Here is a 22,455-nt window from a genome sequence, read left to right on the forward strand (position 1 = left end):
GATTTTAAGCAGCTAGTGGATGAATGCCAAAGTGTAAAACTTATCTTTGATATGGTCCTCCATCACGGTTCAGAGTCATCCAGGTACCCCAAACAAAGACTCAGAAGGTGTTACCTATAGTGACTCTGCATGATAAACCCTTCTTGCCCATCTTTCTTTGTTCATCCACACTCTGATTCATGAGCCACAAATCTTCTTTTCAGTTGGAAAGGCGAGAGTGTAATCTCATAAGCCTGCGGGCTCTTTGGGGCAGGGACTGTCTTTTACTAGTTGTTTGCACTGCAGTTAGAACTTGATTGTAATACACTGATACCCAGAGGGACCAAACAATCAATAAATGCCAACATTTGCTTCTGTAGCTGCAGCAAGGCAAAGCAAGAACTAGGGCAATTGGGATGAGGAGGAACCAAAGCTCTCAGTAACAGTACTTTTGTGCTGCCCGTCACTCATGCACTGAAGTGGCTGGTGCAAGAGTTCCAGAAAGGTAAATGCTCATAGTATCCATAGAACAATGCACAGCATGGATCACGGACACCAATTTTTTCTCATGGGGTTGGCTTACTTTTATTGTAAGGCTTCTAAAGTGATTCATGGTAGAATCCTCCCTGTACTGCCTACAGTGTTTTGACCTTGGCTACCTACAGTAGCTGCTTTAGTTCAGCTGTTTCAGTTAGTTAGGCCCTTTATAAACTTACCTATTTTGCCACCTCTTCCTATTTCATTCTCATGCAAATGCCTACGCTATTGTAATTCAGCAACTCTCATCTTGAAAAACCCTACAACAAAGCCTAGCAGTGCCATTTCAATGAATAATTCATAAACTTTTTATCCAGTTTGCCAGTTTTCAACCTCTGCCCACATAGCATATTGTTACATAGTGATTCAGCTTCACTGGAGCCCTGCAAAACCAGAAGTGAAAACATTGTTTATATTATTGATTAAAGATTAATAGCTAGATTACACTACGATAAGAATTAATTTTTGAAATAAGACACAAGCAATACTATTTAGATGACAATCACAGGACTATTGCTTGAATGTGAGATGTTGATTTAGATATACATAAAATCTTTGGTCTGCCTTGTGACAGCAACAAACATTTTTTTAATGTTATCTTACTGTCACATTTCATTTTACAGAGAGAATCTTCAGAAATAAACAAAGTACTCCATGGTTTAAAGCAGGGGTCGGCAACCTTTCAGAAGTGGTGTGCCGAGTCTTCGTTTATTCACTCTAATGTAAGGTTTTGCGTGCCAGTAATACATTTTAATGTTTTTAGAAGGTTTCTTTCTATGTCTATAATATGTAACTAAACTATTGTTGTATGTAAAGTAAATAAGGTTTTTAAAATCTTTAAGAAGCTTAATTTAAAATTAAATTAAAATGCAGAGCCCCCTGACCGGTGGCCAGGACCCAGGCAGTGTGAGTGCCACTGAAAATCCGTTCATGTGCTGCCTTCGGCATGCGTGCCATAGGTTGCCTACCCCTGGTTTAAAGGATTACATGGGGGCGGGGTGTATTTATATTAAGTAAAGCAAGAAGGGAACTATGGGTGATTGTCAAAGTACACTAGGATTTTTTGTTTAAAGACAATTACATAACCCTCTACAATAAATATCTTTAGAAACAGCTCAATTACAATATTTAAAGTAAGGCTAAATGTTAGTGAATAACAATGCGTCCAAACAAAAAGAATAGTACTAGTTGATACTTTCTTCCCTCAGTGGTTCTTACCATTCACCATGTTTATCATTTCCTATTTGTATGGTTATAGCACTGAGGGGACCTAATAAGGACTAAGCACTGTACAAGTACCCAGAAACTAAGCCTGCTCCAAAGAGTTTATTTATTTACCCTTCTCGTTCGTATCTGCATTATTTTTCTCCTGCCCTCATCTTTTTTTAATACTGTCTCCCATACATGCCCTGCTCCGTCTATTCTTTAGCTCCCTTAGTTTCAAAGCCTACATTATTTCTAACTCCTGCCTGTATCCCCTCTCTTGCAATAACAAAGCCAGAGGGCTCACAGTCCGATGCTTACTGAGAAGCAGGCTGGGAGCCATTGCTGCAGTGGTGGTGGTGTTGCAACTTGCATCTCACAGCTGTAAATGAAATCAGGGTTGACTTCTGTTCTTGTGCTGATCAACTGAGAAACAGTACATAATCTGGAGCAGGGAAATGGTTGAGACATAGCTCCTGAAGCCATTGTTGTGTGAATTGCACACAGTCACAGGGATTAGAGCAGATGACGGGAAGCATTGGAGACTGACCAGATGTCCCAGCATTTTAATCCAAGATAAGACACTCCTAATTTTGACAAAGCCAGAAGGAATATCATAGAAACCTTGCCATCTATCATTTTACCAGTGACTAAACATTGTAATGTTTAGTGTAGGTGAGGGACGGGCAAACTTTTTGGCTTCAGGGCCGCATCAGGTTTTGTAAATTGTATGGAGGGCCAAGTAGGGGAGGAGATCGAAGCCTGGCCCCTGCCTCCTATCTGCCTCCCCCAGGGGACTCCTGCCCCATCCAAACCCCGCCCCCCATTCTTTGATGGCCCCTGTCCCCTGACTGCTGCTGGACACCCGCCACCCCATCCAACCCCTCCTCTCATTCCTGACAGCCCCTGGGGACACCTGCTCCATCCAACCACCCATTCTTCCTGTCCCCTGACTGCCCCCAGAACCCATTCCCCTGACCGCCCTCTGCTGCCCCATCCAACTCCCCCTCCTTTCTGACTTCCCCCCAGGACCACTGCCCCCATTCAACCTCATTTACCCCCAACCACCATCCACACCCCTGCCCCCTCACCACCACCCCAAACTCCCCTTCTCTCTATCCTACCCGACCCTGCTCCCTGTCTCCTTACCATGCTGCCTGGAGCACTGGTGGCTCACAGCGCTACAGCCGCACTGCCTGGCTGGAGCAGGGCCACGCCACCACTGCTACCACGCAGCACAGAGCACTGGGTCAGGCTGGGCTCTGCAGCTGTGCTGCCCCAGGAGCTCACAGCCCCGCTGCCCAGAGCATTGTGCCGGCGGCAGAGTGAGCAAGCTGAGGATGCAGAGGAGGGGGAACAGCAGGGGAGGGACCAGGAGCGAGCGTCCCAAGAAAAACACTCAAGGGCCAGGCAGGAGGGTCCCATAGGCCAGATGTGGCCCACAGGCCGTAGTTTGCTCACCCCTGGTGTAGACAGCACCTCCACTATTAGATGGTGCTATACATATATTTTTTAATTGTTGTCTGTTGTTAATCTGACTTGGCAGGGCTTAGTACGCTCTTCAGTCTTATTTCTGTGGGCAGGAGCTGGTACTTGTAGTTTCCCAATAAATCAGTGATTCTATACATATTACAAATGTTATATTTATGTCTATGCTTTCATTTTACTCATAACTCTCCTAAAAACTTACTACTGCTGTGATGGATGTCTACAACTTGTAAATTTGTAATAAAACTGAAAAACCCTCACAATATTTCTTCCTGTAGCTTTCCAAGTGCAGCCTGTTTTCTTTGAGTCTGTTTATTGTCCAATACAGGATATAGAAATGCCCATCAGTGCAAAGTGGATGCAAAATACTGCCATTCAAAGTTACTTACACTAAAACAGATGGCTGGTGCAACTTTGAAAACATGCATAATGCAAAAACTCACTAGTTCTTATCCTGTATGCAATATATTATAGCATAAACAACTCTGATGATTTGTTGGCTACAACAAGCCTTTAGAGCCTGAAAATCCTATTTGTGCTAACAACAGCCTTTGCTCAGAATACCATGTATCCCTACTGCTAGGTGGGCCCCTGCTCCCAAAAACCAGACCTGGACCAACAATCCTCTATTGGGCGAAATCCTGCTCAAGCAACCCACCACTGACTTCACAAGAGTTGCAGGATGGAAATGAGAGTATAATTTAGCCCATTAGAACTATTTAATATTATGCTTGGTGCCTAATCATTAAGGTTTTCCTGTTTTTTACTCTAAGCATCTCATTCTTTAAGCATCAAGCATATAAATAAAGTTCATGTTTCCCTGTATCATATTTTTACTCACATCTAATTAAAGGCTGATTATTTCGACAATGGGTTTTCAGTTATGCCAATAGCTAATCCAAGAATCTTTCTTCAATGTTTATAGTTCTGAATACAAATATATTGAAAATAAGTGGAATAAATGCAACTAAGACAAGATATATGCTATCAGCATATTAATATGCATAATCTCACACTCCAGTAACACTGAGGTTGAGATCTAAACCTAGGAGAATCTGACATTTTATCCTTAATATTTCATAGTACAGAAGTATATTTTCCAAATTTGGCCTAGGTATAAGTCTTTGAAAAATTTCAGGTCACACACTCTCAGTAAAGACTTAAGAGTATGGCAGCTAAATTTTCTGAATATTCAGTTTGCACTGAGCATGCTCCATCTCCTCACACATCTTTAAGTGTCAACTAGACTGCACATGCACAATCCCCACCAAGAGAGACCCAGCATGCACCATGCAGGGCTGCAGAGATGAAACAGGATTTTCCTGCAATTATTCTCCTAGCTATTGAGGCCTGGCAGAGTGAGAGCAGATGAGGAGCTGAGAGGGTGAAGCATGGAAGATGGACTGGCTGGGCAAGGAGACAGACTAAATGAGCTGGGGGTAGGTGGAGGGACAGCCTCAGAAAAGGGAGACTGGAACTGAAATCAAGGTGGGGGAGAAGAATGGGGTGAGATGGCCAGGAGTGTGCAGACTCTATCTGGAAAAGAGAGATGGGAAAGAGACTGGGACAATAAGGCAGGGAGATGATTGCAGGGAGAGACAGAAATGGGCCAAGGTCAGGCTCAAGGGGACAGGGAAAGATCAGGTCAGAGGTCAAAGAGTTTGTGACCACTAGAACCTGCTACCCCTCCAAACCTGGAATGGACCATGAGATTCCTGAGTGTTATCATTCACAGCCTGGGTCCACATAGAGAATGGTAACCTATTACTGCATTTGGTGCCAGAGGTCAGTGGGATGTATCTAAAGGTTTCAGCCCTGCTAATAAGCCATGTGGTGTCTGTATTATGCTATATGACGGAATTTTTTTTCAGTTTTTTTCCTTTTAAATCTGGGAAACTAAACACAATGTTAAAAGAACATGAACTTTGCAAATTCAAGAACTCAAAAGCTAGAAAATGTGGATTTCTCTCTAACAGTTACTGTATAGAAGACTTGCATTTCTCTAACTGATTTTCATTCTAGCAAATATATTTCAGGTTTGTTTTCATTTAATATAGACCAGACACCCAATACATAACCACACAGACATTTGTGTCTCCCAAAATTAGCATTATGACTTTATTTGGTGCTTTGTTACAATCTGTAAATCCAATAGTCAAAATATAAACTAGGCATAATGTTAAAGCATTTTACAAGCAAAATACTTTATTGTTTTCTCTCCAAATTGCATAGGATGGGATATGTGTACTGGTTAAATGATATACTGTACATAAACAAAACTATAATTCATAAAACTGTACTGAATAGATAAATCAATAAATCTTGGGAGTCACTGCTTTTAAATGGACATAACCATAAAAGAAAAACCATACACCTGGAGCAATAAATATGGCTGCCTTTCTATGAACACATTGTCTCATGAAGACAACAAGCCACTGAACTTCTCTTCTCATGTTGTTGTAGACCTTTCTAATTCAAAGAAATTAAACAATAAAACAAGCCAGAATGGGTCTATATATACCTGATTATTTTTTTCCTATTTGACAAATGGCCAGAATATAGAGGGATTTTGATAGCTATTTCTGAAATCATTTATAGTAACATCTGTTTTTCATATTTTCAGTATCCTGGAGCCATCAAGCTTAGAGCTTCATCCACACTAATAAACTTTGCATTTGTCATTACTCTGTTTAAATGTGTAAACCCACATTTGTTCCATTGTCTAGCACCAGACAATGTAGAAATAGATGCTTTGCCATAGTAACCACATTTCTGTTCCTGCAACTGTGTACCCCTGGCTTTAAAGTCTTACAAAACTAAAATATAGTTGATCTAGGTTGTATTAAAAGAGAATATTAAATACCTTTGGTAAAAATAGATATATTTAACAAGATTAGAAAAAGCAAATAGTTATATTGTCAAAAGGAGAGTATAAAATGTACATGATAAAAAATACAAACAAAAAAAGTCATAGGCCATAGTAATTAGAGTAAAGCCACTGTTCTTTTCAGTGTTTGCCTCCTTAGCTCATGCTTATTGTCCAGTCAGCTTTTCTAAAAGGCAGGTGCTTTAATAGTGGGTGTGGAAAAATCCAGTCTTTCCTACAAGTATCAGACAAATTAAGTTTAATTCAGAACAGGACAGTTTGTTTTAAAGCAAGTTTGTAAGACCTAGAACTCTGACTTAGAGCATGTGGGAGTGGTTGAGTACAGAAAGACAGATTCCAGATGTTGTCAATCACAGGCCAGGTGTATTGGAGCTGTAGAAGTAAGGCAGCCAGCAGAGTCAAGTCTTCATGATGTGAACACTGCAATTTTTTACACTAAATTCTTAAATCCATGTAATGTCAAGCCACCTGGACATGATATATACTTCTAGTAATCCCTTACTGATGCCTTTCTCCCATCCTTTGACTGGGCCTCCAAGCAACAGAGCTTTTACACAACAGATAATCCCAGTTTGGTTTCTCCTCTCTTTAGAACTCACTGTAAATCCTGAAGATGGAAGATCCCCAAAGCAAACAACTGAGATTAGGGAAGGAGATAATGCACAAGCCCCATAACAGAATCAGCCATTAATTGAATGTACTTTGAAAGAAAGAAGCACACTTAGCCAAATTTATCCTTCAGTATTCCCTTTGCACACACAGGCACACTCCTCATGGTGTTCCAGGGGTACATCTGTCAATGATTTATGCAATCCCTTTACACCGCTCCTGGGCTTCAGCTGAAGAACCTGAAAGAACACAATTGGAGCCAGGTTTTTAAGTAAATCATTAAACATCTTGTTCATTATCTACAGTACACTGGAAGTAGTAAACTGAAAGACAGGGAAACTACTAAAGGAAACTCCACCAACTTCACAACTGAGTTTCTTCATTTATTCTGCTCGTTAATATATATTACATTTTTTTTGGCCTTACCTCAAGCGTTCCACAAACTTGATTAAGACATTAAGATATGCTAGATAGACATTTACTCATGCCACTGTGTTACATATGCCCCTTCCTTTCCTTTTAGAAAATTATCACTAGTCAAATCTGTTTCTTTAAAATTGGATCATACAGTACCATTAAGGTAATATATATTAAGATTATATAATATTATATATATATACACACACACACACACACACACACACACACAATTAAAAAAACATTAGTGAATCACTGAATCCATACACCTGCAAGTTTAGAATATAGGTAGAGATATTAAACTGATATATTTAGGTCTATAATTACAGACACTGGAAAAATCTTACATGACCTAGAGGTTGTTTATTGTCTTTTACATTCTAAAAAGAATGTAAGATGGTATCTTCGGGCTTGGCATATTAACAACAAAACTGTAAAATGCTAACCTTCAAACTAGCCCAGTTGCTTGTTAAGCTGAGCATGAACAAACAGCAGTTTCAATTCACTTTTGTTTTTAAAAATAGAACATCTCATTTTGCCCAACTTAGATAAATTCTTCAAATGTAGAGCTCTTCAGTCCACAGTAACTTCACAGGGTAAATGCCCTTCTTGTCCACAAAAATAACCTCTATTCAAAAAATGACATTTTGGAGTGAGAGCACAGGTGCTGATTTTTTTTTTTTTTTAACTCTTAGTAAAAGAGAGAGCTTCCTCCAAATGTGTCACTGTACAGTGACATTAGCCTTATTCTATGAACTACGTTCTGGTCAGCATTCACATTCACAATAAAGATTGTTTCTTGAATGGATTTTCTCTGGTCTCAAACATAAAAACACAAAATGAGATACGTACCTCGTGGTATTTTTTGGTGACTTTGGTTGGGACGCATTGGCACTCATTGCAAGTATAGTGACAGCAGGCACAGTTTCCACCGCAACGTTTAACCAATAGGCATAGTGGCCAGAAAATAGTGTCAGTTCGCTTCAGCTCCTCCCTCAATGACACTGAGAAGTTGCGAGGAGTACAGCTGTAGAGTCGCACCTCCTCCTTTAGAAGGTTCAGATCCACCACTGAAAAGCAAACATATCTTTCTATGACTTGTCTTTCAAATGCCATCAATAAACACACTTGAATGCTCTTGTAGCTTCCCTAAAGAGTGCAAATCCAAGGCCTCCAGAGACACTGCGGACCAGATCCTCAATGGTATTTAAGGGTTTAAACTCCTATTGACTTCCATGGGAGTTCATTTCAACGGGAGTGAGATGCTAAAATACTTTTAAGGTTCTGGGCCTGAGAGCTCTGCCATTGTGGAACTTACGCAAAGTGCACTTCAGCTCCCAGGCTGCAATAATGGCCTTAGTGAGGCCACATTCCCAGGGTTCTCCCTCTCCTCAACCCCAATGTAATTTCCCTTCAAACCCTCTACTGACACAGAATTTAACCGCTATATTAAACTGCAATACACAAAAGCTGTCTGTGGATTTTTATTCTACTTCATTATTAATTAAGGACTCCACTGCAATTAAAGAATCTTGCAAACATCTCTTTTTAATTAATTTTTTTTTAGTTTGTAAAACTTGTTCGAAGTGTGCAAACGTTGTCTTCACTATCTTTTCAATGCATGCTTTCAACAAAGAAGATTCAATTGAAAGGAAAAACAAAATCTATTTTTCTAGCTAAAGGAAAGTCTGTACCATGGCCTAATCATGGAACTTCTGGAAAGCTATGCTTACATCAGTGAATGTCCTATATACAGTGCGTGTGTGTGTGTGTGTATACAGAGGGAGGGACTTATAAAATAAAAAAATAATTATCAGAAGAGTGTTAAGATTTTTCTTTTGTCTCCTCCTTGTCCCTTTTATAATCAGTCTGTCTGTGTCAACCTCTGTTGCCTCTCTCCATGCCATTTGCACTTTATTTATTTATTTATTTATTCTTGCTTCTCCCACAAGCCACCCTCCATCAAAGTAGAACTCAGTAATATTACTCCATTGAATCAAACTTTTAAATCTGTTACATTTAAGTAAGTTCAAAACTTGGTAAAACAAGTTAAGTCATCTCCACCATACATGGAACTTCACTATATCAGTTTCCTTATAAACAGATTCCACTGTAGCATATGAAAATTTTAACATGCTGAGTGCTGAACAGCTTATGGAAATGTCAAAAATAGGGCAGTATACTTCTTGTTCCCCTAATTCTATGGACAAGAATTAATGGGCCTTGAAAGGGGAAAATGCCATTAATGAAAAAAAACTAGGGTTGGTTTTGTGGAACACTGAACACATTTTATTAGTGCAGGCTGTGATGAAAAGCACTGTAATTTGGCTTCTGGTAGAAAAGGAGGTAATAATGATCTGTGATATTTGGACTGATTTTCCCTCCTCTTCCCAAAGGAATAGATGCAATGTGTAATGGTATCTGCGATTCTTTTCACTGGTGGGTTAGCAGCATTACATTTTCCTCTTTGTATACACCTATGCCAGGATGGCTTTTGGAAATACTGAAATAAAAATCTCAGACAATCTAGCCCTGACATTAAAAAATAACCCTTTTCCAGAAGACCTATGATAGAAACCTGGAGGGAAAAAAAACAACCTAAAATCATCCCATTTATACTACAAATAAATTCATATTAACATTTGGTAAAAACAAAGAAAACCTTTGCATAAATTTCTAGTGGTTCAGAGAGGGAGAAAATAATCTTGGAAGAGATTACTTCAATTCCAATTAAAAATGTAATAATTGAAAATGAACAAAACAGAAGAAAGAATGTATGTATTATTAATCAGTGGTTACCTGCTGCTTTTGTTAAACACTGATCTGCATGTATTCCTATGGAAGATGGTCTCTGGTTTCAAATGACTAAATATAATTTCCCCACCACTATCCTCATGGCCATATTATGTTTTCTGAACACAGTCAGCTATTTTACTACATGCCAAGGTGAGAAGGCTTAACACTTTGTTTTTCTTTTTAAATATGTGAATAACATGTACTACAGTGCAACTATAACTGGTTGGGCCAACTGAGGGATAAATTGATAAAGTGTATGAGAAAGTAACCCTTGGTCCACTTTAAAAGAGTCATTTCAGTTCTAAGATGTCCTATTGGGAATTTTCTATGTTCAAAACCAGCACATTAAATGTAAAATAAAGCTGCTATCATTACTACAATAGTGTCTACAATGGAGTAGTCACTACTATCACATGAAGAAAGACACAGATCTGCCATAACAATCCTGCAATCTGAAGGTTAAAATACAGTTATGGGATTTCGTACTCATTGTGACTAAGATGAAAAGGCAAACAAATTATGTCTGTAATAATAATACAGTAAAGAGTAATACTGTTTGCCATGGCATGGCAATACAGGTGTAGACAAATAGAGTATACTTGCCTCTTCTGGCCATCGGCCTGGATGTGCCAAGCAGGAAAAAGAGATTTTTGTTTTTAACCTAGCTGCAGGCAGGCTTACTTAGATGACTTTCAGAACAAAGTCATTTTTTTTTTTTTATCACTAGCCTCTCATCCCAGAGCTGGCACCCAAGAAAGCCGTGTTGTCCCATAAAAATAATCACCAGGTAGGAAAATGTGTTTTTCCCTTGGCATGACTGCCACTGTCATAGAGGGATGGTTCTGACTAACAGTATCTCTAACTTTAGTGAGTGAGAACTAATTACTCAGCCCGAGACGGAATCAAAAACAGGAAAAGAAAGGTTTAAAGGGGAAGGTGGGAAGGCTGGCATTGGATAACCTGGGGTAGGCAACCTATGGCACACGTGCCGAAGGCGGTACATGAGCTGATTTTCAGTGGCACTCACGCTGCCCAGGTCCTGACCATCAGTCCAAGGGGCTCCGCATTTTAATTTAATTTTAAGTGACGTTTCTTATACATTTTAAAAACCTTCTTTACTTTACTTACAACAATAGTTTAGTTATATATTATAGACAAAGAAAGAGACCTTCTAAAAATGTTAAAATGTATGATTGGCACACAAAACCTTAAATTAGTGTGAATAAATGAAGACTTGGCACACCACTTCTGAAAGGCTGCCGATCCCTGGGATAACCTCTCCTCAGCAATAGCAACCCTTCTGTTGCTAAGGGAGAAATGCTTTATGCATTCAGTACTCAAATCCTGCATGGGCCAACATGCTTGGTGTATAGTATCATGTGACCAATGAGCATAGCTTGTCCAAGGAGATGTATTTCCCCCTACCCAGGAAGTGGTTACTGCTCTAGTGGAATGGTCTAGAGCAGTGGTTCTCAAACTACTGTACTGGTGACTCTTTTCACATAGCAAGCCTCTGAGTGCGACTCCCCACTTATAAATTAAAAACACTTGGTTATATATTTAACACCATTATAAACACTGGAGGCAAAGTAGGGTTTGGGGTGGAGACTGACAGCTCACACATCCACATGTAAGAACCTCGAGATCCCCTGAAGGGTCCTGACCCCCAGTTTGAGAATCCCTGGTCTAGAGTTCAGGAGAGTAAAGTAAGCGGTAAGGAATAGGCAAGATGAATACTGGATCTTGGGTCTGGGTATCAGATGCAGAACTTGGGTGTCTGGTGGCTAATGCTGGAGGCAAACAAGTCAGGGATGAAATCTGTATGTTGCCTCCAATCCATGAGACTTCCACTTTGAAGAGGGACCTCAAAGATCCAACGAATAATGGATGGATCTGGGTTCTGTTGAGAATAGTCAGCATGGATGTTCAGATGGCTCAGGATATAGAAGGTTTTCAGAAACCCAAGTGTTTTTCAGCAGGGATTGCCTCTTGGCTCCTACCCTAGATGGTTTAAATAAGCCTTGGGAGTGGTGATATCTGACCTAATAAGGATGTGTTGTAGACTGTGGCCTTTCCAGTGGAAGGAGAACTAGTCAGATCTCCCATAAATACAAGATACTGATGTTGAGTCTTCACTCTAAATTTGATAATTTTCTCTGAAAAGACCTGAGAATGCTGTAGTCCCAGTTCCTCAATAACAAATATGACAAAGGGAATTTAGTAAAACATGAAAGGGATGTAAGGGGTGGTATGGTTCATTTTAGAAATAACTAAATATAAAATTCCAAATGGAATCTCTGTAGTTAACCCCTAGCACTGATCAAAGGTGGCGATTTGCTGGCTTCTTTCAATATGAAGACAATCCAATGGCTCAGTTGCATGGGGAAACTGATAATTTCTAAGATTCATGCCTGGCCACTTGCATGCCCAATACAAAGCTCTTCCATTCAAACTGGCACCTGTGTCACAGAACAAAGATCATGATAGTTGCCACTTTCAGAAATCAAGTCTCTGTGTGTGAATGCTCCAATGAAACACTGGATTAATTGGGCAGAGTAATTTCAGGAAACGTCCAGAGCAGTCACCAAATCTCTATAGCTATTTCTGACTTTCAGCCTGAATATAAACAGGGTCAAATGTTCCCTGATCCTCTGAAGTATCTGCGTCACCTGAGGACTGAAGGGCAGTGTTTGGACTTCCTGGCACATTTCTTTGGCTTGCCTTTCTTCTCCACCCTGAAGATACTCTAAGATGGGGACCTCAACCAGATATATCACATGCTTCTTTTAGCAAGGTCAGAAGCAAGCCAGCTGGAAGGATGTCGGGAGGCTACCTGCAGGAAGTTCAAAAAGGATATAGCTTGGCAGAAAAAAATCTCATCCTCCTCACTGACACTTCCTGCCTGAGCAACAGCAAAGTTACATACCTATTTGCCTATGACTGTTACTGACATGTCATGGGGCATGGGAGGAGGGGGGGTAGTGGGGATTATCATTTTAGAAACAATTTGGATATGGTTTGAACAAAACCCTAGATCCAAATACCCCAATTCTGGAAGGGTTCTGAATGTGAACCCAGACCCAACATGTTCAATTTAGTATATTTTAGCATGCTTTATTGTAACAATAGAACTTCTGAGGTGTTGAAAAGCTTCATGTTCAGCTTCATGTCTAACAAAGTACCTAAGGGGCATAGCTTTTATATCACAGCATGCACCCTTGCCCTTTCTTTCTTCTTATTAAAAGGTTTGTGGCAAATTTGTCCAGTGCTTATGTAATCGTATCTTTGAACTGTGTGAATGAAGCTCTTATTTTTTCAGAGTGTATCTGTCTGTCTAAAATGTATTTTAACATACTGTGGGCACAAAACTAGATGACAGAATGTATATATTCCCTTAAAATGTTTACTTAACCATAATAAAAGGTTATATGAATTTCCCAAGTGAACTATACCTGTTATAATGTGAAAATTTAAACACACTTTCAACTTGGCTTTCACTAATTTATCATGGTTGACATAACAGTCAAAAGTTCTTTTTTAGCACTAGCTCAGAAAAAATACAGGTTTTTTTTTTTAATTTTTTTGTAGAACCAAGGTATTACTGAGGAAGGAAAGAAAGAAAGAAAGAAAGAAAGAAAGAAGTGATGCGGGTTGGTCTAAAATAAAACTGTATTTCAAAATAATATCAGAGGGTTGCCGTGTTAGTCTGGATCTGTAAAAGCAGCAAAGAATCCTGTGGCACCTTATAGACTAACAGACGTTTTGGAGCGTCATCTGAGGAAGTGGGTATTCACCCATGAAAGCTCATGCTCCAAAACGTCTGTTAGTCTATAAGGTGCCACAGGATTCTTTGCTGCTTTTTCAAAATAATGTATCTTCATTAGTTTGTATCATTTAAATATACTAAGTTCACATCAATCTGAAATTAATTGCTTTTTATAATTGAGGCTATAACTTTCTAACAAATCTCCAAAGATGTGTACTCAAAAAGAATCCCTCTTTCCCAAAGCATTTTACCAGCTAAATTCTGGTCTAAATAAAGCCGGGGAGGGGGGCAGATTTTCTCCTGCAAGAGAAGGTTGGTGTGTGCGTCTACGCGCATCAGGAAAGTGGTTATGGCTTCTAGACTCCACATCACCTAGAGATGCTCCCAGTGGCATAGGAGATTTAATGGCCCCTAAAACAGTAAAGGATTGGCATAACACACCTGCCCCCGGCTCTTCTTGTCCTTTGCCAGGAGTGCAAGCAGCAGAGGTACATAGTCTCAGTACAGATGTATGAACAAGCGGTTCCCACACACCAGGAGAATTATCTGCTTCTTGTACCATGCATGTAGCATAAAAGAGCTGTAATTAGGTTGTAGAATGTGGCCCATTGATTACTCACTGATTTTTGTGGGAGTACGACTGGACTACTTTTTTTCACTGCAATGCACTTTTTAGTTTTTAATATGTATAATATTCAAAAGGAACTTAGTTTTTATATATGTAAATATTTTGGAATATAGAACCAAATTTTGCTTTTTGGAATAACTCCTTTGACCTGACAGAGGTATTCCTGATTTACACGGATATAACTGAGATCATAGTTTGGTCCTAAATTCTGGACATAAATATGGCATTTAATTAAAATGAATAAAACAAAAAGAAAACTGGCCTAATTATAGAATTTGAAGGGTACAATGTAGTTTTAATTAACTGATAAACATTTTAGGACAGATAATTTTCTATAGTACTTCTTAAAATAGGTTTTTAATGCAGTAGAGCATGTTATTAAAAACAACAATAATAAAAATAAAAACAAGGAAAAAGTTCACATTCTCTAACTATTCAAAGCAACTAACACTTAATACTTGTCATCTTAATGAGACACATTTTCTGCCCCAGGCTATAACATTACACACTCAGTAATGCAGTCTGAGGGTGGTCCTTTTAAGATGAATGTGGCAATACTCTGATATGTTTATTCAAAGGAAAATCTATTTCATTGTCTAATTAGAAGTCTTTAGAAGATTTACTCTGATAGTTTCTTGGGAAGATCACTGTCTCGTAGAGAGTTGCTTTTGTCTATATAGATGTTATCCAACACCTGCATTTCTGTTTATGTAAGGTTCCACAAATATACATTGCTTTTCTCTCACTTATTATATGCTTAAAATGGTAATGCAGTTGACAAATGGTGAAACCCTTTAACTAGGAAAGTGCTAAATGAATATTTGAAAGATGTGCTTCATAGCTGAAAGCTTTTAAAGACAAACTGCCTCCTATGGAAGTCTTGATTTACCTATGCATAGCTGTAGCAATAAAAGCATGGCTAGAATAGCAGATTTTTAGCTCTGATCCAGGGATCAGCTGTCAAAAAACTAAATCTGTGTTATGAAAAGGATTCACCTTCTCTCCTTCCTTGCTGACTGAATGATAATCTACTTTACATTTGCCAACATAGGCACTACAAACTGATATTTCATTTAAACTTGAATATTTTCATTTTCATGCTATGTGATAGGAAGGGAAGAGAGTGTTGTCTGCATGCTGTTCATCAACATGCAATCTATAAATATGAAATAGTGGCAGTATTTCCACACAATGCACAAATTTCCAATGTAAGCAGAAGGAAATATCTTTCCTTGATTTACTCTATGTAAGGTAAAATCCTTAATACAGGGTATATACTTTACACCTTCAATTAAGCAATTGCCTACCTCACCAAGTGGTGGCCAGGAACACCACTGTTTCATGGGATAGTGTGGAAGATGGCATTAACACAAGTTGCTCTGAGGCCATAAAGATTGCAACATTCACATTCTGAGACAATCCAGACTATACCAACTGAAAGAAGGTCAGAGATGGGCTGCACATCAGAGAGGTACAATTCCTTCCTGAGTATCCCAATGCACAGTTTGAGAACACTACTATACTATAGGTGGTAAAGAATATAGGCCAATTTCTGATTGGCCCTTGTGTGCTGGATGCTGAGAGATTCTCCTTTTTTTGCACACAATGGACAATCAGAATCCTTGCATTTGGAGGCAATAAGAAGTCAAGTGCCCACAGCACCAATCAGTACAACATGCCAGGTGCAACCTTTCACCCCACTTTGGTCTCTCTTCTGTGTATACATTCTATTGCCTCCATAGATTAGATCAATACATTAGATCAACAGATTAGAGAGAGACTGCATCGCCATCTGAGGATACAGTATCTTCTATAGTTACAGTGTCATAGAGTACTACACACAGATTGCACATGAGCAGTATTATACAAGCACATACTAGCTTTTACAATTTGAATGGGCAGGCTATCATTTTATGGCCTTCCTCCAGGCTTAACATACCCAGGTCAGGAAACACAACTCTATAGCCTTTATTTGTCAGCCAGACGAGTAAAGAAAGCTCTGTTCCATGGCCTGAACAGATATCTACCGAGTCGACCTTCCAACAAACATCCATTATTGTTACTGGAAGGCTGTTGGGATTCTTTACACCTGGCCACATCATCATTTTCCTGAGAGCAAATTTCCTAAGGTGCAGTACTCATTTTGCTCTAATGAGAACATTCTCATTTCCACTTGGAATTCTCACCCCCTGCCTATGCCTCTTCTCAGTTAGCTTGTCAGCTTAGCTACATCCAGAGAAGCCCCTTTCTGGTGTTATGGCCCTTTTTGTTCCCAGTTGCTGTAATCTTTTTGGTAAGAAAGAAAAAAATTTCACGATGTAAAAGAGTTAATGGCTGATCATATGGGGGGGGGGGCAGGGAAGACACTCTGCAATTATGATCAAACTCACCAGCGCACAAGCTGGTTGGTACAGGGGAGGAGTGCAGGACCTGGGGCTGTATTAGGTAAGAAGCTCCATCAAAGTCCATCTATTGCTCTGAAGAAGAGGGACTTCACTTTGAGTTCTATATTTTGGAAATTTCAATATAATATTATTATTTTAAGTAGGATCTGGAGTGGCTATTCTCTCCCAGGGCTGAGCCTGGCACAAATGCCTCCCAAATTCCCTGTGCTATGAATACAGTCCTACCAAATTCAAGGTCCATTTTGGTCAATTTCACAGTTATAGAATTTAAAAAATCAAAAATTTCATGGTTTCAGATGTTTAAATCTGAAATTTCACAGTGTTATAATTGTAGGGGTCCTGACCCAAAAAGGAGTTGTGGGGGGGGGGGAAGGGAGAGGGAGGAGGGCCAAGGTTATTATACAGGGGTTGTGATACTGCCACCAGGACCCCAGTTTGAGAAACACTGATCTCCCCCATGAAATCCGTACAGTATAGGGTAAAAGCACACAACGTGGGGAGACCACATTTCAAGGTCCGTGATGCTTTTTCTCTGGCTGTGAATTTGATAGGGCCCTAGCTATGAAACATGGAGCAGTGCTCTGGCACTGGTTGCTTTTTGCTAAATTTCTCCATATTTTTGAGGAGACATTTTTAGTTATTGCCCTCTGTCTAAATCATAAACATGTGGGAGTATCTATACTCCGCAAAGAATATAGAAAGTTAAAAGCTGTAGGACAGGGTGAAGAATATGCAAAATGACTGTTCCTTTGCCAAGATAAACATCTATGCAGAGCCATAAAATACAGAAGAGAGGGTTACCTCTTGATTTTCTCTCACGAATATATGCCTTTCCAAGGATTTGCCATGTTGGTCTGTACAGATCTTCCAAGTCCAGTTGCCACCTGTCTGGTTCCAGATACCGGATAAGTTCTTCTACAGTACTAAATCCAGCAACAGCATTGTTTAGTAAATCTAATGGTAAAGATGATGGCGGTAACATGGATGGGCTGGCAGCTTCTGTATGGTGCTGCAATAAAACAAAGGACAGTAACAGTTAGATATGTAAGGGAATTGCTTAGGTCAAACATTGTACTTTATAAAGCTGGATAAACTTGGCAGTGGAAATTATAAAAGTAACTAGCTGTTTAATCAATTTACTGACTAAGACTAATGATAATTCAGGGAGCATCTAAACATTCCCCCCATTTAAAGTGCTAATTTGACTATGCATTTTTTTCTTCTTACTTTCTTGGTTTTAAAGAATGACATGCTACTATACCTCTTTTCTGGAGAAGTTCACTAAATGATGGATGACATGTCAGAAATAATTAGAGCAAATGGTGCACTAAACCTTTGATGGAAAAATATAGCTCCATTACAAGCAATTACTCCCTCCTGAAATCTTAGGAAACTCACATTTCTCATGCTGCTTTTAGCACAAGGATTAACTGGCCTTTTGTGGGGTTTGGTGTTGTATAGTCAAATATGAAACTATTCTAGTGTAACAATAGTAGAAAATCCCGTTGCGGCCTATTGATGAAATAGAGACTGTATGTTCAATGAAGTTTCAAGCATAATGATGCTGTCAGCCAAATAATTCAGAAGGATAATAGTAGCATTGTGTGTTATCTTCTAGATTAACCGTGCTATATAACAGGTAGGTATTATTTAATCTGAAATGCCCTCTCAACGCTGCACACTAAACAGAACTTCTTTAAAATGTTGAAAACAGCCCTGAAAAAGCCACGACATACACCATCAGAATTTGCTGCTATTCTAGCACAGTTTCATTCCACTAACTGTAAGTGAGCCAACACCTGTAAACTCTCCAGGAGGATGGGCACTAGATTAAGTGTGTGTCTGAGGGCAGACGTGAGTGTGGGGGGGAAACGCAATGAGTGGAAGTAGTCAACATGCCTTTCCTAATATTTGCTTTCAAGAAATACCATGAGAATGGCTGTCCTTGCTTTATTTATACCATATGCATGGTCCTTGGTTGTATTTTTTTTAAATCTAGGAATCATGCAAGCATAGAAATATGTACAGAAATACCCAGTCTGCTGGTATTGGTAACTTCTGTAGGGATCTGTATCCTGTCATTCTAGCATTATTTCCAACAGAGAGGCATCCAGCTGTCCATTATTGGTGGGTAATTTAAAGTAACATAGATCCCAGAAAAGTAAGTGTTTATTTCCCTCATCTTCCTGATGCCCACATTACAAATAGCATGATGATCTGTCCATTGGGTTATGATAATAAACCAATATATTCTGGACAATAATTTAAAACTTATACTGCACAATGCGTGGTGCTACAAATTTCAAAACAGTGCTGTAATGCTATCCAGACTATAAAGAAAAATAAATATTGTAAGATTTTTCTTCCTGTTTTCTTCCAGAAAGAGTATTTATACATAAATATATGTTAATATTCATGTTTTCTGTTTTGAAAGTGTGGGGTTTTCTTTTGCTCAATAATAAGTAAATATCAGGAAGATTAAACTAGCAATCATTCTGAAGAAAACTCATTTCCTATCACTAATTTCCAACTTTTTCTGACTTTTTTTTACAGCATGCTCACATTTTTGATGTACAAACAAGGCCTGATACATCAGTGTTTTACTCTAATTTTATCCTGATATAACCCCAATGAAATTGTATAGTTGTTTCAGTGTAAAACCAGAGTAAGGAAATAGTGAATCAGACCCATTTTGCTTCATTGCAAAATGGATAAAGTAGTTTAAATACAAAAATTGTCATCGCTGTCCACTAGTCTCACTTTAGAAAAACAAAATAAAACATTAAAATATAGCAAAATTTCACACAATTGAAGATTCACATCTCGATGAACGGTAGTTACAAATTTATATCATTTATCAAAAACAATTAAGTTTAATAAAATTGCACAAATCAGTGTAAAAACATTGACTACCTAATTTAATGAGTATATAACTGCAAAGTTGTCTTTAAAGATGTGAATACTGTAATTGATATTTACCACATAACAACTTCCTACTAAGTCTTAATTACATGCATAGTTAAGTATTTTATGACAATTAACATGTTATTCTCTGTTAAAACTGCTAATGGTTGTTTATTTTTCATTTAAGCATTTTAGGTAGAATGTCAAGAGTAGTAATAAATAGTAGTATCTTTCTTTTGGCTATTCCCATCATTCGTAACACGTTATTAGGAATGGCAGCTTTATCTAGCTTGCAAATGACAAGAATTCACTAGCATTTCAAAGGTTTCTTAAAATTATTTAATCTGTAGAAGTGTCATGACTTCTGAACACTGAGAAAAGTTTGTATTCTAGGAGGGGGTACTTTCCTTGTTAGGAGAGAAATGAATTGACAAAAGATACTGTATCCTAACTTATTTACAAGTATGTACATTCTTTACAGGGATGTCAGATGGCAAAAGGTAAAGTGTAGATGAGTGGTTTTCAATCTGTGGTCCGCGGACCTCTAAGGGTCTGCAGACTATATCCATGATTTCCAAAGGGATCTGCACCTTCATTCGAAATTTTATAGGGGTCCACAAATGAAAAAAGGTTGAAAACCACTAGTGTAGATGATAATTCTCAGAGGTAGCATGGGAGTTGTAACCTCAAGCAAACAACTCTATATTCAAGTTCTCAACCAGACAGTTTCTCTCTTTCTGCTGTAGCAATGGGACAACAATATAAGAGTATCAAAACCTGTCCATTTGTTAGTGAAATGTGCTTGGACTATCACTCAAATTCACAGTACAGTCAGCTGATCAGGTCTATATAAAAACCATCTATGGGTACTGCCAGCTATATCGCTATTGATGTTTTGCAACATAAAATGAAAACTATTTGAATTCAGCAACCGTCCCTCAAACATAAGAGCTCAACATCTGCCATTAACAGATTCTTCACTTTGATAGCACTTATTGCTCTATCTAAAGTGTGACTCTGTTCCATAGTTTGTTTCAAAACATTGTGAAAATCCATATTTGTGTTTGATAACTGCATACCTAGTTACTCCCAAAAAAACTGGCTCAGCTTTATGATGTAACAACTCCTAAAGGTTAATTAAGCCCATCAGTGTCATTAAATTTTTTTTAATACAAATGAAACAAATTAATCCCTGTTGAAAATCCACAGGGCTAGAATCTCACCTGTGCTGAGTAAATCTTGGCGTGTTCTGGCTCTTTTGGTCCTGCTGCAGCCCTGTCACAACTTAAAGCTGTTGTCAGCAGCTTTAAGTTGCACCATTGGTTTAAGATAGACTCATAGACTCATAGGTCAGAAGGGACCAATATGATCATCTAGTCTGACCTCCTGCACAAGGCAGGCCACAGAACCCCACCCATCCAATCTTATAACAACCCCTAACCCAGGACCGATCCTCAACAGCCCTGATGACTGTGTGCAAAAAAAAGTTGTCTTTTACAGTGGGATAGCTAATGTACAACAGTTATCTCACTGTGAAATCCTAGTGGATACAAGGCACTCTAGTTTTACCACAGGGTAGCAAAGTCAGCACTCTATTCTCTGGCCTTGATTGCCCATGCCTAGTTTCCCACAGTGCCTTATCTTCACTGATACCTAACATGCATTAGCAATCCCTCTCTTTTGATAATGAAGACTTTGCCTGAACAGAGCAAGACTCCAACACGTCTTTTCCCCACTCACTTCTTTGCGGAGAGGGTAGCGGTCAGGCACTGACTGCACCAAAAGCAAGCTCCCCTCCAACAGGGGAACTCCATAGTGGACATTTGCAGTTGGGATATGGGCAAAGGGGCCATAACACAGCTTATGAATAGGGCCCATTGTATCCAGTGGGCTTACACCAGGGAGAAATATGGCCCAGTCTTTCTAGTGAAGTTGAGGCACTCCAGAATATGGAACAAATAATTAAAACTTTTCTTTCATAGCACCACATATTTGATTAATAGGAATGTTTGGGGCTTTCCCCTTCCCCAAGGATGAGTGATTCACATCAAAACAGCAAAATGCAAAATAATAATTTGTAAAATATCTTGACAAATAATGTATTTTAGTGTGTTCCTCTCCTCACATTAAAAACAACTTAAAACTTTTTCAATTTTTGTTTTTATACTCAGGGAACCATTTTCATTTATTTTAATATGATGAAACATGTTTAAACACTAGATAGAAACAAACAATTTTGTCTTTACTGTGTTATTAAATATGAATCAGAGCGAAAACCAAAAACCATAGTAAAAAACACTAGAGCAGCAGCTGCCCTGTAGTAAAAGCCAAGAATTACAATTAGTGTTGGATCCAATGGAATTTCCAGTTAGGCTATTTATACTGCATTTTCCTGAGTAGATTTGAACCTATTGAAATGAATATCTTACAGATGTGCCCGAAGGAACTCTCAATCTTTATAAAAAGTGGGAGGGGCAAAAGATTTGATGGGAGGGAGGAAGGCTGCGAGGACAAGATGCGACAGGAACCAAAGGACTAAATTGTAACTTTACAATCAGCCTCACGTAAGGGTTGACTTACAGCTGCACTTTCTCAGGAACAGCTCAGAGAATGAACTTTGAGTTAGAAAGTTAGAATTAGTCCCCTGGTACCTCTTTGCTCAGGGACAGTAAGTTATTTCATCCCTTTTCATAGAGTAGCTTCCTCCCCACCAGACTCCCCTCCCCCATTCTTCCCAAGTGCTTGACTAGCTAGTCTGGCTGGAAAGGGGGCAGGGTGCAGCCATGCCTCCTCTCACCCTCTACCCACTCACTTGATGGGGTGAATATCAGTCAAG

The 22,455-nt window shown here is 39.0% G+C and overlaps 1 protein-coding gene across 2 annotated transcripts in view; it reads right to left on the reverse strand.

Annotated features, from left to right (window-relative positions):
- Window positions 1-5,305: 5,305 nt before the first annotated feature.
- Window positions 5,306-22,455, reverse strand: part of PDGFC (platelet derived growth factor C) — a 232,480-nt gene continuing 215,330 nt past the window's right edge. For both annotated transcript variants that reach the window (XM_050946604.1, XM_050946603.1), the window contains 3 exons: window positions 17,517-17,724; window positions 7,973-8,190; window positions 5,306-6,942 (listed from right to left, as the gene is read on the reverse strand). In XM_050946604.1, coding sequence (XP_050802561.1) covers window positions 6,826-6,942; window positions 7,973-8,190; window positions 17,517-17,724 — 543 coding nt within the window. In that variant the 3' untranslated portion in view covers window positions 5,306-6,825. The remainder of the gene's footprint in view (window positions 6,943-7,972; window positions 8,191-17,516; window positions 17,725-22,455) is intronic.

The sequence above is a fragment of the Gopherus flavomarginatus genome, chromosome 3 (genome assembly GCF_025201925.1).
Source record: "Gopherus flavomarginatus isolate rGopFla2 chromosome 3, rGopFla2.mat.asm, whole genome shotgun sequence".
NCBI lineage: Eukaryota > Metazoa > Chordata > Testudines > Testudinidae > Gopherus > Gopherus flavomarginatus.